This window comes from Salvelinus fontinalis, chromosome 31 (assembly GCF_029448725.1).
Source record: "Salvelinus fontinalis isolate EN_2023a chromosome 31, ASM2944872v1, whole genome shotgun sequence".
Taxonomy (NCBI): Eukaryota; Metazoa; Chordata; class Actinopteri; order Salmoniformes; family Salmonidae; genus Salvelinus; species Salvelinus fontinalis.
Genome location: NC_074695.1, coordinates 27,472,698 through 27,490,408, shown reverse-complemented (window position 1 = coordinate 27,490,408; position 17,711 = coordinate 27,472,698). Strand labels below are relative to the sequence as shown.

Here is a 17,711-nt window from a genome sequence, read left to right as displayed (position 1 = left end):
ACCAGCCTAACCCTGTACGTACATACAGGTTCAGTAAGTTACTGTGAGATTATATGAATACATTTACACAAACACATTAAAGAGAAAATAAGGTTTGAGAACATTAAAGGAATTACTGTATTCCATTTTAAGGATTTGTGTGTTGTCTGTGTATCTACAGATTATTATGCGTGTGCGTGTGTGTGTGTGTGTGTGTGTGTGTGTGTGTGTGTGTGTGTGTGTGTGTGTGTGTGTGTGTGTGTGTGTGTGTGTGTGTGTGTGTGTGTACAGACTTCTATATGTCTATGGTCAGTGCCAGATGTCTGTGTGTAGCCCAGTGTGTGTCAGGTCGTGCGTGGGTCATGTGCAGCCTCATAATAGGCCTCTGTACTGGGGAGAGGAGGGCTGTGCAGGGCTGGGGAATGTAGCTGTGGTGTGTGGGGTCAGGAGAGAGGGGATACCAACATCTGTCTCACAGCCTGGCCCTGCCTCACTGCCGCGCCGCACACTGCCGCGCCGCACTACAGCCTTGACACACTGCCCGATAATATACTAGCTAGCAGAACAGAGTACACACATAAACACACATAAACTGCGCACGGACACACATACTTACACACACACACACACTCTGCTGGCAGCTGCATGTACACTGCTGTTTCTCTGTCTAGTCTGCCGGCGGTATCAGATAATGATATGGCATGGTCTGTATAAATAGATCCCATCTAATGAGAGGATACAGGTATCAAAGGCACTCCTACAGTATGTGGGAAGAGAGGGATATGAGATGTGTTCAGAAAAAAGTGTTTACTGGTGTGGGCCTGTTAGATGTTGTTTAGGGAGAGACTTTATAGGAAGACAAAATGGAAGAGAGGTAGGCAAGTCTAAGCTCCGAGCTCCAACAGTGTAGATCTGAAATATATACATATTTCCACCTGTAAAAAGGGGGAGGGGGTAGGTGTAGTGGTTGGTATTCAGCTTGATAATTGTCCATTGGGGTGGGGGCTGTTGAGGGGGAGGGGGATTTGCCAAATATGTGTGGGGGAAGGGGGGGGGGGGGGGGGGGGGGGGGGCTATTCAGCAGCGTGATGGTCTGAGGGTAGAAGCTATTGGCCAGTATATTAGTTTTAGCCAAGATGCTCCTGTACTGCCTGCATCTGATTGATGGAAGTGGGGAGGACAGGCTGAGGTCCCTGAGGATCTTCTTGGCCTTCCTGTGACACCTGGTGTTGTAGGTGTCCTCTAGGGCAGGCAGTGAGCACCCAATGGTGTTGTGTATTGCCTTGTGGTCAGCGGCAGTGGAGTTGCCGTACCAGGCTGTGATGCTGCCCGACGGTATGCTCTCGATGCTGCTCCTGTAGAACACTGTGAGGGCCCTCGAGGACAGGCCAAATTATCTCCAGCCTCATGAGGTTAAAGAGTCCATGGGATTTAACCATTTCAGCTCCTCGGAGATGTGTACGCTGAGGAAGTTTCCGCTTTTGACCGTCTCCATGCCAGCCCCGTTGATGAGGATGGGAGTGTGCCCAGCCTTAGAAAAAGTAGAAACCTGCTATGTTTTGTAGGTGCAATTCGTCAGCGCCATCTTAGCCAGTCTTTTTTGCCAGTCTTCTTCTGGTCCGCATGTCTGGAGTCTCTGTGTTGGAAATATCTTTCCATGAATGTCATAACAGTTTTTTCATGAAATGCTTTGAAAAAGCTTTGAAAGGCTGGTCATGTCTTTCATCAACACCATCATCCCAGACCCACTCGGTACCGCCCCAACAGATCCACAGATGATGCAATCTCTATTGCACTCCACACTGCCTTTTCCCACCTGGACAAAAGGAACATCTACAGTACCAGTCAAAAGTTTGGACACACCTACTCATTCAAGGGTTTTTATTTATTTTTTATTATTTTCTACATTGTAGAATAATAGTGAAGACACTATGAAATAACACATATGGAATCATGTAGTAACCAAAAAGTGTTATTTTTTATTTAACCTTTATTTAAATAGGCAAGTCAGTTAAGAACACATTGTTATTTACAATGGCGGCCTACCAAAAGACAAAAGGCCTCCTGCGGGGACGGGGGCTGGGATAAAAATATATATATATTCAAAGTAGCCACCCTTTGCCTTGATGACAGCTTTGCACACTCTTGGCATGTACGGGCTAGTACATCACTGGGGCCGAGCTTCCTGCCATCCAGGACCTCTATACCAGGTGGTGTCAGAGGAAGACCCTAAAAATGGTCAAAGACACCAGCCACCCAAGTCATAGACTGTTTACTCTGCTACCGCATGGCAAGCGGTTCCGGAGCACCAAGTCTGGGACCAAAAGGCTCCTTAACCTGTTGGGGATGGGGGCGCTGTTTAGACTATTTATGCTAATTGGGTAATTTTTGAAATGGCTTCCCACAAAATCCTTGATCGTACAATATGCATATTATTATTATTATTGGATAGAAAACAGTCTATAGTTTCTATAGGAGTTGAAATTTTGTCTCTAAGTGGAACAGAGCCCATTCTACAGCAATTTCCCTGACATGGATTCAGATTTCAGAAATGTTGGCCACTGTTCTGAAGTCAGTTAAAACGGCACTGATATTGCTATGACTATACGGACACTTCTTACGTCTTCCCCTGGATGCCTTTACGTGATGACGATTCCAATGGGGTCGATTGCGCGTTCACAGGCCCTATAAATCAAAAAACCCTGTAGCTAGCAAGTCTTTCCTTGGTGCGTAACGCGCGTGCTGGACACCGACCCGCTCCTGTTCCAAGCGTTAGTTTAGCCTGTTATATTTCTCCGGTCATCTTTTCACTCGTTATAGGAGTTAAAAACATCATAAGGTAGTTAATTTAAAGCGTTTTATAGCAATTTATATCCGTTTAGTGCGATTTTGGGACATTTATTTTTGCAACGATGTGAATAGTTGGGCACGCTTTTCAGTTCATCCCGAACGCAGTTGGCATTTCCACATGGCAAGAGGACAGCTTTCCACCAAAAGACGATTGCTCCCAAGAAAGGATCCTTTGCCCAAGATACTGATGGAAGAACAGCTCAAGGTAGGACATTTTTATTATGATAAATCGTGTTTCTGTCGAAACATTTTAGTGGCTTAGGACGCCATGTTTTTTGACGTAGCTTCGCTTGGCGCAAACTGTATTGAAAAGTAAGGATAAATTAAAAAATGTTATTCCGCAATTGTATTAAGAATTAAATTGTCTATCAATCCCTGTCCACCCTATATTTTTTAGTCACGTTTATGAGTATTTATGTATAAGAGTAGATCACTGTCTAAGTGGCGCAAGGACTTTTTCTGACCAGCTTGTCTACATTTCACATTGTCTAACCATGATTTTGGTGGCTAAATATAAACATTTGCGATCAAACCCTATATGGAATGTGTAATATGATGTTACAGGAGTGTCATCGGAAGAATTCTGAGAAGGTTAGTGAAAAAATTAATATCTTTTGGCGATGTTGACTTTTATCGCTCACTTTGGCTAGAATCAATGCTGGGCTGCTATGTGCTATGTGCTATGCTAATATAACGATTTATTGTGTTTTCGCTGTAAGACACTTAGAAAATCTGAAATATTGTCTGTATTCACAGGATCTGTGTCTTTCGATTCGTGTATGCTGTGTATTTTTACGAAATGTTTGATGATTAGTAAGTAGGTAAACACGTTGCTCTAAGTAGTTTTTCTATTCCATTTGTGACGGTGGGTGCAATTGTAACCTATGCCATCTACCTGAAATATGCACTTTTTTCTAACAAAACCTATCCCATACCATAAATATGTTATCAGACTGTCATCTAATGAGTTTTTTTGTTGGTTAGGGGCTATAAATATCTTAGTTTAGCCGAATTGGTGATGGCTACTGGTGTTGGTGGACAAATAAAAGATGGTGGATTATGTTAATGTGTTTTTAGGTAATAGATGTACATCTTTACATATTGTGTCTTCCCTGTAAAACATTTTAAAAATCGGACATGTTGACTGGATTCACAAGATCTGTGTCTTTCATTAGCTGTATTGGACTTTAATGTGTGAAAGTTAAATATTTTAAAAAAATATTTTTTTTGAATTTCGCGGCACTGGTTTTTCAGTGGAGGGGGGGGGGGTGTGCCGCTAGCGCCACGCTGATCCTAGACAGGTTAACAGCTTCTACCCCCAAGCCATAAGACTGCTGAACAGCTTCTACACCCAGGCCATAAGACTGCTGAACAGCTTCTACACCCAGGCCATAAGACTGCTGAACAGCTTCTACACCCAGGCCATAAGACTGCTGAACAGCTTCTACACCCAGGCCATAAGACTGCTGAACAGCTTCTACACCCAGGCCATAAGACTGCTGAACAGCTTCTACACCCAGGCCATAAGACTGCTGAACAGTTAATCAAATGGCTACCCTGATTTTCATTGACCCCCTTTTTATTAGCCCTGAATCTCTTGCACCAGCTCTACGCACACTCACTGGACTTTACCCACTACACACACATGCACACACACTCTTCACATACGCTGCCGCTCCTCTGTTTATTGTCTATCCTAGTCACTTTTACCCATACCTACATGTACATATTACCTCAATTACCTCAACTAACTCTTACCCCTGCACATTGACTTACCCCTGCACATTGACTTACCCCTACCACTACTCCTTGTATATTCTCTCGTTATTGTTATTTTATTGTGTTACTATTTCCTTTTAAATGTTTTTGTTGTTGCTAATTTCTCTTACTTTTTAACTCGGTATTGTTGGGAAAGGGCTCGTAAGTAAGCATTTAACGGTACGTTCTATACCTGCTGCATTCGGCGTATGTGACAAATATAGATTTTATTTTTGATTCTTCAGCTTTGGCACTGTACGGAAATCAGTTCTAATCCACAGCCGGGGGGGGGGGGGGGGGTATACTGCACTGCTCGCACTGTGCTGTATTCACTGTGCTGTATCATCGCCCCCAAATCCCCCAACATGGCTGTAGCAGACACCGTCTGCAGGTAAACTACCTGTTAGTGGGGGATGTGTGTGTTTGCTGTAGATGAACCCTGGGTGATTTGTGGCTCAGTTTATAATGCCAATGTGTCTCTGCCTCTCTCTCTCTCTCCTAGCTGGAAATGGCAGGGCTCACCAGCATCACAGTCCCTCCTCACTTACATTTGACCAAGTGCCATTAAGAGCCAATTAGAAAGCCACCATTGGCTGGCCACAGGAAACAAAGGGCAAGCAGCATCGCTGCGCTGTATCCAATACCACAAATCAAAATGAACTTGGCGGTCGGCCATAAATGGGCTGTTTCCAGTGTCTGTATTCTTGTTCAGCAAGACTAGTTTCTTCTCTTGGCTCTTCTCTCTAAGTCGTTTGTCCATCCAGCTTTGGCAGTAACATTTCATCTCCTTTTTTTGTCTTTCTACTGCACACACATGCGAACACACACACACACACACACACACACACACACACACACACACACACACACACACACACACACACACACACACACACACACACACACACACACACACACACACACACACACACACACACACACACACACACACACACACACAAACAAACTGCAAAACATTTATCTTTCTATTTTTACCCACTCCCCTACAGTAAGTCTTGGAAGCTGTTGCATCAGTCTGGTCTCAGGGGCAGGCAGCATTCTCCCAGCTCTGTAGAGCTCACATGGGAAGGAGGTACTTTGTTTGTCAAAGCCTGGTCTCTGTGGAGCTTTCACTAAAGCAGGGACAAATTAACCCATTACATTCTCTTTTGTCAAGTTGTGCTGTCTCTATTGATTGACCCATAGAGCTCCAGTGGAGTGGGAGATAGATAGTCAGATATGAAGGAGGTGGTCTGTCTGCCCTTTAGGATCAATCAGATGGTGTAGAGATAAGACTGTGTACAAGTTCTGGGCAGTCTGTGCTTCAAGGGACGAGGCTGTCTGAACAGACCAGGACATGATCCACCCACTCTCACTGGTTAGAACCAGTATCCTGTAATATACAACAGCAGTCCTTTATTTATTAAGCACCTCCATCATTTCTGCAATAACAACTTTATTATATGTTCATGTCTTGGATTGTCTTTTATTCACTGTCTTTCCTCAAGGCTTTTTTTCCTTGACTTGAAGTTCAAATCCATTGTCTTGGCACTGCAGTATTAAGAACATGCCTTTTACCAACTCTCTAGGAGAGTGGGATGGTTTTCCATTTAAAAGTCATTCCACCAACTCTCTAGGAGAGTGGGATGGTTTTCCATTTAAAAGTCATTCCACCAACTCTCTAGGAGAGTGGGATGGTTTTCCATTTAAAAGTCATTCCACCAACTCTCTAGGAGAGTGGGATGGTTTTCCATTTAAAAGTCATTCCACCAACTCTCTAGGAGAGTGGGATGGTTTTCCATTTAAAAGTCATTCCACCAACTCTCTAGGAGAGTGGGATGGTTTTCCATTTAAAAGTCATTCCACCAACTCTCTAGGAGAGTGGGATGGTTTTCCATTTAAAAGTCATTCCACCAACTCTCTAGGAGAGTGGGATGGTTTTCCATTTAAAAGTCATTCCACCAACTCTCTAGGAGAGTGGGATGGTTTTCCATTTAAAAGTCATTCCACCAACTCTCTAGGAGAGTGGGATGGTTTTCCATTTAAAAGTCATTCCACCAACTCTCTAGGAGAGTGGGATGGTTTTCCATTTAAAAGTCATTCCACCAACTCTCTAGGAGAGTGGGATGGTTTTCCATTTAAAAGTCATTCCACCAACTCTCTAGGAGAGTGGGATGGTTTTCCATTTAAAAGTCATTCCACCAACTCTCTAGGAGAGTGGGATGGTTTTCCATTTACAAGTCATTCCACCAACTCTCTGTCCTAACAAACCCTCTCCCTATCGCAGCCTCTATCACCAACCAGACTCTCAATATTTCCTTTCCTACCTTTCCCATTCACAGTGTAATTTGAGCGAGGGAAGGACGAAGCGAAAAACAAACAAACAGTAGAGGGAAGCAGAGTGAGAGTGGAGCCAGGGAGGCAGAGCTAGGGGAGCACAGATAGCCAAGCCTCATTGCCAGTCTGAACCTCTGGCTCTGGTTTGCTGCCACGCTGTTTCCGCTGATTGCGATAGAAGGCCCGTCCAGTCGCTCTGCCGAATCCCTCTCTGTCCCAGCGCAGGGGGCAAGGGAGGGAGGGAGGGAGCAAGGGGAGGTCGTAGGCCCCCATGGGAACTCACATAGTAGCCGAGGCCAGATTCCTACTTCTCTCCCTGGCTGCCTCGCTCTCTCCTCAGCCCAGGCTGGACTTAGACTTGACCTGCCAGGACATTCCTCCATCAGATCCATGACTATTAGGAAAAGTTATCTCGCTAACATTGCTGAGATGGACATAGCCACAGATTAATAATCTGAATTTCCATGGTTATAAAACTTAGAGATTTACAGTATAAATGTTGCAGCAGACATCTGTTAGTGGTAAAGTATGTGTACCTGCTGGATGCTGATTACAGTATTCTCAGGCGGCAGGAGCCTTAGACCTACTGAGCACTGCACCATATCCAGAACCATTTAATTCCAACACAGTCTGCATGCAGGCAGCCATAATGATCTGGCCCCAGATGTCCTGTGTTTACTCTTCACCCCCCCCCCACACTCTATTTCCAGACCCAACTCCATAGTGAGGGTTTAGAAAAGGACATGGTCTCCCGCATTGTCCTTTCAGAGGAACTCTGCTGTACACAGTTATGCCTGGCCTGGCTGGCCCTTGGCAGAGCTAGCACCTCTCACTGGGTGAAACATGAGGGGCGTCAGCGGGCAGGGCAGGAGGACGCGGGGGTCGCCAACACTCTTGTCTCTACTAATGAGGCCCGTCTGGTATCCAGAATGGGAAGGGGTCTTCTGGTTCGGGAGGGGGGTGGGGACGGGGTGGGGGAGAATTTGATACTCAGAGAGTAGAATGGGCTAAATCGGGACTCAATGATAATGTCCTTAACATGGTCCAGTTTTTTCCCTGAAAACCAAGTGTACCGAGCTAATAGTCAGTCTTCTCTCGCCAATTTGTAATTCTTCTGTGTAAACCACTTGTATTTGTGCATTGTCCCTACATTTAAAGACTTCTTCCAGCGATTTTTAAAAACTTTTACTGTTGAAAAAGTTTAATTACAATTAAGTACACACACTAAAAGGGTAAAAAAATATGCTATGAGAAAAATAGTGTTTTTTAAACACAACTGCAAACTTCAAGGAGTAGGTTATCTAGGAGTTGGTCTGATGGAAATCCATGATACCCCTTGCTTGAGGAGCAACAGAGAACTACAGAGGAAAGCCCCCCCCCCCCCCCCCCCCCCCCCCCCCCCTTGTGCTATGTCATGACATACCTGGATCACCTATTGAGACCTATTGCCTTTAGTTAAGTAAAGCAGCTGCTAAATGATGTGAAAAGGAGAGTGGAGTGCCACTAAGATCAATTCCGTTCATCAATGTACAATACCGGTCAAAAGTTTTAGAACACCTACTCATTCAAGGGTTTTTCTTTATTTTGACTATTTTCTACATTGTAGAATATTAGTGAAGACATCAAAACCATGAAATAACACATATGGAATCACGTATTAACCAAAAAAGTGTTAAACAAATAAAAATATATTTAATATTTGAGATTTTTCAAATAGCCACCCTTTTGCTTTCCACACTCTTGGCATTCTCTCAACCAGCTTCACCTGGAATGCTTTTCCAACAGTCTTGAAGGAGTTCCCACATATGCTGAGCGCTTGTTGGCTGCTTTTGCTTCACTCTGCGATCTGACTCATCCTAAACCATCTCAATTTGGTTGAGGTCGGGGTATTGTGGAGGCCCATCTGATGCAGCACTCCATCACTCTCCTTCTTTGTAAAATAGCCCTTACACAGCCTGGAGGTGTGTTGGGTCATTGTCCTGTTGAAAAACAAATGATTGTCCCTCTAAGCCCAAACCAGATTGGACGGCATGTTGCTGCAGAATGCTTTGGTAGCCATGCTGGTTATGTGTGCCTTGAATTTGAAATAAATCACAGACAGTGTCACCAGCAAAGCACCCCCACACCATAACACCTCCTCTTCCATGCTTCACGGTGGGAAATACACATGTGGAGATCATCCATTTGCACACAATGCATCTCACATAGCCACAGCGGTTGGAACCAAAACTCTACAATTTGGTCAAAGGATCTAATGTCCATTGCTCATGTTTCTTGGCCCAAGCAAGTCTATTCTTCTTATTCGTGTCCTTTAGTAGTAGTTTCCTTGCAGCAATTCGACCATGAAGGCCTGATTCACCTTAACAGTTGATGTTGAGATGTGTACTTTCTGAGGCTGGTAACTGTAATGAACTTATCCTCTGCAGTAGAGGTAACTCTGGGTCTTCCATTTCTGTGGCGGTCCTCATGAGAGCCAGTTTCATCATAGCGCTTGATGGTTTTTGCGACTGCGCTTGAAGAAACTTTCAAAGTTCTTGACATTTTCTGTATTGACTGACCGCCATGTCTTAAAGTAATGATGCACTGTCATTTCTCTTTTCTTATTTGAGCTGTTCTTGCCATAATTTGGACTTGGTCTTTTACCAAATAGGGCTATCTTCTGTATACCCCTCTACCTTGTCACAACACAACTGATTGGCTGAAACGCATTAAGAAGGAAAGAAATTCCCTGTTAATTGAAATGCATTCCAGGTGACGACTTCATGAAGCTGGTTGAGAGAATGCCAAGAGTGTGCAAAGCTGTCATCAAGGCAAAGGGTAGCTATTTGAAAAATCTGAAATATAAAATATATTTTGATTTGTTTAACGCTTTTTTGGTTACTATGTGATTCCATATGTGTGGAATTTTCTACAATGTAGAAAATAGTCAAAATAAAGAAAACCCTTGAATGAGTAGGTGTTTTGACCACTTTTGACTGGTAGTGCACATGTTTGTGGCTTGTGTCTTGAGACAAAGGACGACTAAAGAATTCACCCGGCGGCATTCCTCCTTTCCATCCTCCAGTCTGGTCACATCATGGCTCAGATCACGCACATCTCCTTCCTTCCCAGAGAGCTTAGCGGCAGGCAGAGTGTGTATTGTGTCTGATTTATTGTCTCCTATGGAAGCGATATGTCTTCTAATGAATGAGGGGATCCTGGCACCAGTTAATTAGTGTTGTGTAAGAGGATGTGATGTGTTAGAGAGCTGGAGGTCGCTACGCTAATACGGGTGCTAGTGATTATCTTCTGGTTACATGTGTCAGTGCGTGTGAAAGATACCACCTGGTGCCCGCTACACACAGGTCTATCACACATACATCAATTAACCACTTTTCTTTTACAGTGACAGTGTGTGTATGCTGCTATTTTGATGGTGATATGCAAATTTGGCCTATCCGTCACTCACACTTTCTTCTGTCCCCCCTCCCTTCCAATCTCTCTCTCTCTCTCTCTCTCCCTACCATCTCCTCCATTTCTCTCTCTCTCTCTCTCTCTCTCTCTCTCTCTCTCTCTCTCTCTCTCTCTCTCTCTCTCTCTCTCTCTCTCTCTCTCTCTCTCTCCTCTAACTCTCCACCCTCTCTCTCTTTTTCTCTCTCTCTCTCCTTACCATCTCCTCCCTCTCTCTCTGTCCCTCGCTCTCCCCCATTTCTCTCTCTCTCTCTCACTCTCTCGCACTCTCACTCTCTCTCTCTACCCTTTCCTCTCCCCCTCTCTCACTACCATCTCATATCTCTTTCTCTCCTCTCCCCTCCCTCTCGCTACCCTCTCATATCTCTCTCTCCTCTCCCCCACTCTCTCTCTATCTCTCTGCCCCCCCCTCTCTCTCTCTACCCACTCCTCTCTCTCCCCTCTCTCTCTATACCCTCGCCTCTCTCCCCCCTCTCCCTGACTCTCTCTCTCTCTCTCTCTCTCTCTCTCTCTCTCTCTCTCTCTCTCGCTCTCCCCTCTCTCCCAATCTCTCTCTCACTCCCTCCCAATCTCTCTCTCTCTCACTCCCTCCCAAACTCTCTCTCACTCCCTCCCAAACTCTCTCCACTCTCTCTCTCTCTCTCTCTCTCTCTCTCTCTCTCTCTCTCTCTCTCTCTCTCTCTCTCTCTCTCTCTCTCTCTCTCTCTCTCTCTCTCTCTCTCTCCCAATCGCTCTCTCCCCCCTCTCTCTCCCTACCATTCCAAATCCCTCCCTCACTCCCAACATCTCTCTTTCCAATCTCTCCCTCCCAATCTCTCACTCCCTTCTCCATCCCTCATAATCTCTCTCTCCCCTCTCCATCCCTCATAATCTCTCTCTCCCCCTCTCTCCCTTCCTCCCAATATCTCTCTCCCATCTCTCACTCTCTTTCTATCTCTGTCTCGCTCTAACCCCCCCCCCCCCCCCCCCCTCCCACTCTCTGCAGCCACTCCAAATAGACGATAACTTCTGTGGGCAGGACTTCAACCAGCCCCTGGGGGGAACCAGCACCATCGAGGGTCTGCCTCTGTTCGTGGACAAGGACGATGGTATGACGTCGGTGGCAGCCTATGAATACCGCGGCCACACTGTGGCCTTCGCCGGCACACGCAGCGGACGTATTAAGAAGGTAGGCCACTGGTGGATTCTGTGTGTTTATGTGTGTACATGTGTTACCAACCTCTGGTTATGAGGATGAATTTAAAGTCTGTCTCATTTCTGCCTGGGCACCTTTGAGCTGGAGCTCTAAGAAGCTGGTCTTTCAAAAGCTGTAGAAACTCCTTTGTGCCGGATGGGTGGATGTGATTGAGATCTCTCTAGACTCTCTCTGGAGTCTCTCTAGACAGACAGGTTGCTTCCCACAACGTACCAATGCTCCAGCTTACACGTCTATAGAAGTTCCAGCGCCAGTTGGGACAGAGAGGACGAGCCGGAAATGGGATGTGCGTCACCGGTGACATCACTGCCGTATCTGCTTGCTGCCCTAACTGAACATGAGCACAATTCCCGCCTGCATTTTAAGCTCTGCCTATCCAAACTTGGGATTTGTTGGGAAAGAGGACCCTCCCCGGAAGAAATGTTTTCCCCCTTTCCTAAGAGAATATGACATCCCCAGATCTAGTGCTCTTGCTCCTAGGTCTGGGATTCTAAGACTAACTGGAGTAGACCCACACATAGTGGGTTTGTCAATCACCGGCTTCTTCAGGCAATCGCTGTCGTGCTGTTAGCCACTGCTGTGCCTTCTCTGGTGCTGTTCCCAGTGAACAGGAAAGAACAGGAGAGAACAGGAGAGAAGAGGGGAAATGGTAAAACAGGTTAAAACAGGAGAGAGCAGGAGAGAACATGAGAGAAGAGGGGAGAACAGTAGAGAACAGGAGAGAACAGGGGAGTAGAGGAGAGAAGAGGGGAGAACAGGAGAGAACAGGAGAGTAGAGGAGAGAAGAGGGGAGAACAGTAGAGAACAGGAGAGAAGAGGGGAGTAGAGGAGAGAACAGGAGAGAACAGGGGAGTAGAGGAGAGAAGAGGGGAGAACAGGAGAGAACAGGAGAGAACAGGGGAGTAGAGGAGAGAAGAGGGGAGAACAGTAGAGAACAGGAGAGAACAGGGGAGTAGAGGAGAGAAGAGGGGAGAACAGTAGAGAACAGGAGAGAACAGGGGAGTAGAGGAGAGAAGAGGGGAGAACAGGAGAGAACAGGAGAGAACAGGGGAGAAGAGGGGAGAAGAGGGGAGAACAGGAGAGAAGAGGGGAGAACAGGAGAGAACAGGAGAGAACAGGGGAGAAGAGGGGAGAACAGGAGAGAAGAGGGGAGAACAGGAGAGAACAGGGGAGTAGAGGAGAGAAGAGGGGAGAACAGTAGAGAACAGGAGAGAACAGGAGAGAACAGGGGAGTAGAGGAGAGAAGAGGGGAGAACAGGAGAGGACACGGGAGTAGAGGAGAGAAGAGGGGAGAACAGGAGAGAACAGGAGAGAACAGGGGAGTAGAGGAGAGAAGAGGGGAGAACAGGAGAGAAGAGGGGAGAACAGGGGAGTAGAGGAGAAAAGAGGGGAGAACAGGAGAGAACAGGGGAGTAGAGGAGAGAACATGGGAGTAGAGGAGAGAAGAGGGGAGAACAGGAGAGAACAGGGGAGTAGAGGAGAGAACATGGGAGTAGAGGAGAGAAGAGGAGAGAAGAGGGGAGAACAGGAGAGAACAGGGGAGTAGAGGAGAGAAGAGGGGAGAACAGGAGAGAACAGGGGAGTAGAGGAGAGAACATGGGAGTAGAGGAGAGAAGAGGGGAGAACAGGAGAGAACAAGAGAGAACAGGGGAGTAGAGGAGAGAAGAGGGGAGAACAGTAGAGAACAGGAGAGAACAGGGGAGTAGAGGAGAGAAGAGGGGAGAACAGTAGAGAACAGGAGAGAACAGGCGAGTAGAGGAGAGAAGTGGGGAGAACAGGAGAGAACAGGAGAGAACAGGGGAGTAGAGGAGAGAAGAGGGGAGAACAGGAGAGAACAGGAGAGAACAGGGGAGTAGAGGAGAGAAGAGGGGAGAACAGGAGAGAAGAGGGGAGAACAGGAGAGAACAGGAGAGAACAGGGGAGTAGAGGAGAGAAGAGGGGAGAAGAGGGGAGAACAGGAGAGAACAGGGGAGTAGAGGAGAGAACAGGAGAGAACAGGAGAGAGCAGGGGAGTAGAGGAGAGAACAGGGGAGTAGAGGAGAGAACAGGAGAGAACAGAAGAGAGCAGGGGAGTAGAGGAGAGAACAGGGGAGTAGAGGAGAGAAGAGGGGAGAACAGTAGAGAACAGGAGAGAACAGGGGAGTAGAGGAGAGAAGAGGTGAGAACAGTAGAGAACAGGAGAGAACAGGGGAGTAGAGGAGAGAAGAGGGGAGAACAGTAGAGAACAGGGGAGTAGAGGAGAGAAGAGGGGAGAACAGGAGAGAACAGGAGAGAACAGGGGAGTAGAGGAGATAAGAGGGGAGAACAGTAGAGAACAGGAGAGAACAGGGGAGTAGAGGAGAGAAGAGGGGAGAACATTAGAGAACAGGGGAGTAGAGGAGAGAAGAGGGGAGAACAGTAGAGAACAGGGGAGTAGAGGAGAGAAGAGGGGAGAACAGTAGAGAACAGGAGAGAACAGGGGAGTAGAGGAGAGAAGAGGGGAGAACAGTAGAGAACAGGAGAGGACGGGGGAGTAGAGGAGAGAAGAGGGGAGAACAGGAGAGAACAGGAGAGAACAGGGGAGTAGAGGAGAGAAGAGGGGAGAACAGGAGAGAACAGGGGAGAACAGGAGAGAACAGGGGAGTAGGGGAGAGAAGAGGGGAGAACAGTAGAGAACAGGAGAGAACAGGGGAGTAGAGGAGAGAAGAGGGGAGAACAGTAGAGAACAGGAGAGGACAGGGGAGTAGAGGAGAGAAGAGGGGAGAACAGGAGAGAACAGGGGAGTAGAGGAGAGAAGAGGGGAGAACAGGAGAGAACATGGGAGTAGAGGAGAGAAGAGGGGAGAACATGAGAGTAGAGGAGAGAAGAGGGGAGAACAGGAGAGAACAGGGGAGTAGAGGAGAGAAGAGGGGAGAACAGGAGAGAACAGGGGAGTAGAGGAGAGAACATGGGAGTAGAGGAGAGAAGAGGGGAGAACAGGAGAGAACAGGGGAGTAGAGGAGAGAAGAGGGGAGAACAGTAGAGAACAGGAGAGAACAGGGGAGTAGAGGAGAGAAGAGGGGAGAACAGTAGAGAACAGGAGAGAACAGGGGAGTAGAGGAGAGAAGAGGAGAGAAGAGGGGAGAACAGGAGAGAACAGGAGAGAACAGGGGAGTAGAGGAGAGAAGAGGGGAGAACAGGAGAGAACAGGAGAGAACAGGAGAGAACAGGGGAGAACAGGAGAGAACATGGGAGTAGAGGAGAGAAGAGGGGAGAACATGAGAGAACAGGAGAGGACAGGGGAGTAGAGGAGAGAAGAGGGGAGAACAGGAGAGAACAGGGGAGTAGAGGAGAGAAGAGGGGAGAACAGGAGAGAACATGGGAGTAGAGGAGAGAAGAGGGGAGAACATGAGAGTAGAGGAGAGAAGAGGGGAGAACAGGAGAGAACAGGGGAGTAGAGGAGAGAAGAGGGGAGAACAGGAGAGAACAGGGGAGTAGAGGAGAGAACATGGGAGTAGAGGAGAGAAGAGGGGAGAACAGGAGAGAACAGGGGAGTAGAGGAGAGAAGAGGGGAGAACAGTAGAGAACAGGAGAGAACAGGGGAGTAGAGGAGAGAAGAGGGGAGAACAGTAGAGAACAGGAGAGAACAGGGGAGTAGAGGAGAGAAGAGGAGAGAAGAGGGGAGAACAGGAGAGAACAGGAGAGAACAGGGGAGTAGAGGAGAGAAGAGGGGAGAACAGGAGAGAACAGGAGAGAACAGGAGAGAACAGGGGAGAACAGGAGAGAACAGGAGAGAACAGGGGAGTAGAGGAGAGAAGAGGGGAGAACAGGAGAGAACAGGGGAGTAGAGGAGAGAACAGGAGAGAACAGGAGAGAGCAGGGGAGTAGAGGAGAGAACAGGGGAGTAGAGGAGAGAACAGGAGAGAACAGAAGAGAGCAGGGGAGTAGAGGAGAGAACAGCAGAGTAGAGGAGAGAAGAGGGGAGACCAGTAGAGAACAGGAGAGAACAGGGGAGTAGAGGAGAGAAGAGGGGAGAACAGTAGAGAACAGGAGAGAACAGGGGAGTAGAGGAGAGAAGAGGGGAGAACAGTAGAGAACAGGGGAGTAGAGGAGAGAAGAGGGGAGAACAGTAGAGAACAGGAGAGAACAGGGGAGTAGAGGAGAGAAGAGGGGAGAACAGTAGAGAACAGTAGAGTAGAGGAGAGAAGAGGGGAGAACAGTAGAGAACAGGAGAGAACAGTAGAGAACAGGAGAGAACAGTAGAGAACAGGAGAGAACAGTAGAGAACAGGAGAGAACGGGGGAGGGGGCAGGACTAGGTGTTGGTGCCCTTCACTGCCAACAGAGAGGATGCTAGGACGCCTCTCGGATGGTTCCAGACTGTTAACACTGAGTAGAGGCTAAAAATGGCCTTGGTGGTGTGTTCCAGCTTTTGTCAGAACTCCACTAAAAGCTGAGAGTGAGTAGATTTGACAGTGTCTTTGTAGGGGGATTATGAATGTATGAAATGATTAGGTAATTGTATGTGTCAGATAATAGAGTAATATGTGACCCGTTTCAAGAAACTAGGGGTATGTCACACGTCACTACTTCACAGGAGATGTATTTGAACATAATTTTAATAACAAACTTGTATGCCATCTGTAAATATAAATAAAATATTTAAATTACGAGCCTAGTTGGTTTAGCCACGGAAAAAGACAGGAACCTTCCTGCTACCCATGATTGGCTGAGATAATGCATGGGCTGGACATGCCTAGAGATGAGTTTGGATTGGTCTGCCATGTAGCATTCTTCTGTCTATAACATGAGCTGTTCAATATGTGTAGATAATTCTTGCTACCGCAGCTTTTTTGACAGATATAATGTTAGACATGAAGATCTGCCAAAGTGTTGCTTCTGGTCTCAACAACATTGCTGCCATGAATTTAGCAGGCGCTATCGACAAAGATCAGTGGGAAAAAGATCTGCAATGCAACCACACATTCATACACACCAGCATGCACACCTGCATACACACCAGCATGCACACCTGCATACACACCAGCATGCATACCTGCATACACACCAGCATACACACCAGCATGCACACCTGCATACACACCTGCATACACACCAGCATGCACACCTGCATACACACCTGCATACACACCAGCATGCACACCTGCATACACACCTGCATACACACCAGCATACACACCAGCATACACACCAGCATACACACCAGCATACACACCAGCATACACACCAGCATGCACACCTGCATACACACCAGCATGCACACCTGCATACACACCAGCATGCACACCTGCATACACACCAGCATGCACACCTGCATACACACCAGCATGCACACCTGCATACACACCAGCATGCACACCTGCATACACACCAGCATGCATACCTGCATACACACCAGCATACACACCAGCATGCACACCAGCATACACACCAGCATACACACCAGCATACACACCAGCATACACACCAGCATGCACACCTGCATACACACCTGCATACACACCTGCATACACACCAGCATGCACACCTGCATACACACCAGCATACACACCAGCATACACACCTGCATACACACCTGCATACACACCTGCATACACACCAGCATACACACCTGCATACACACCAGCATACACACCAGCATACACACCAGCATACACACCAGCATACACACCAGCATGCACACCTGCATACACACCAGCATGCACACCATCATACACACCAGCATGCACACCTGCATACACACCAGCATGCACACCTGCATACACACCAGCATGCACACCTGCATACACACCAGCATGCACACCTGCATACACACCAGCATGCATACCTGCATACACACCAGCATACACACCAGCATGCACACCTGCATACACACCAGCATGCACACCTGCATACACACCAGCATACACACCAGCATACACACCAGCATACACACCAGCATGCACACCTGCATACACACCAGCATACACACCTGCATGCACACCAGCATACACACCAGCATACACACCAGCATACACACCAGCATACACACCAGCATGCACACCTGCATACACACCTGCATACACACCAGCATACACACCAGCATGCACACCTGCATACACACCAGCATACACACCAGCATACACACCTGCATACACACCTGCATACACACCTGCATACACACC

The 17,711-nt window shown here is 47.3% G+C and overlaps 1 protein-coding gene across 2 annotated transcripts in view; it reads left to right on the top strand.

Annotated features, from left to right (window-relative positions):
* The window catches only part of LOC129829965 (plexin-A1-like), a 242,380-nt gene that overhangs the window by 46,147 nt on the left and 178,522 nt on the right, over positions 1–17,711 (top strand). For both annotated transcript variants that reach the window (XM_055892025.1, XM_055892024.1), the window contains exon 3: positions 11,360–11,542. In XM_055892025.1, coding sequence (XP_055748000.1) covers positions 11,360–11,542 — 183 coding nt within the window. The remainder of the gene's footprint in view (positions 1–11,359; positions 11,543–17,711) is intronic.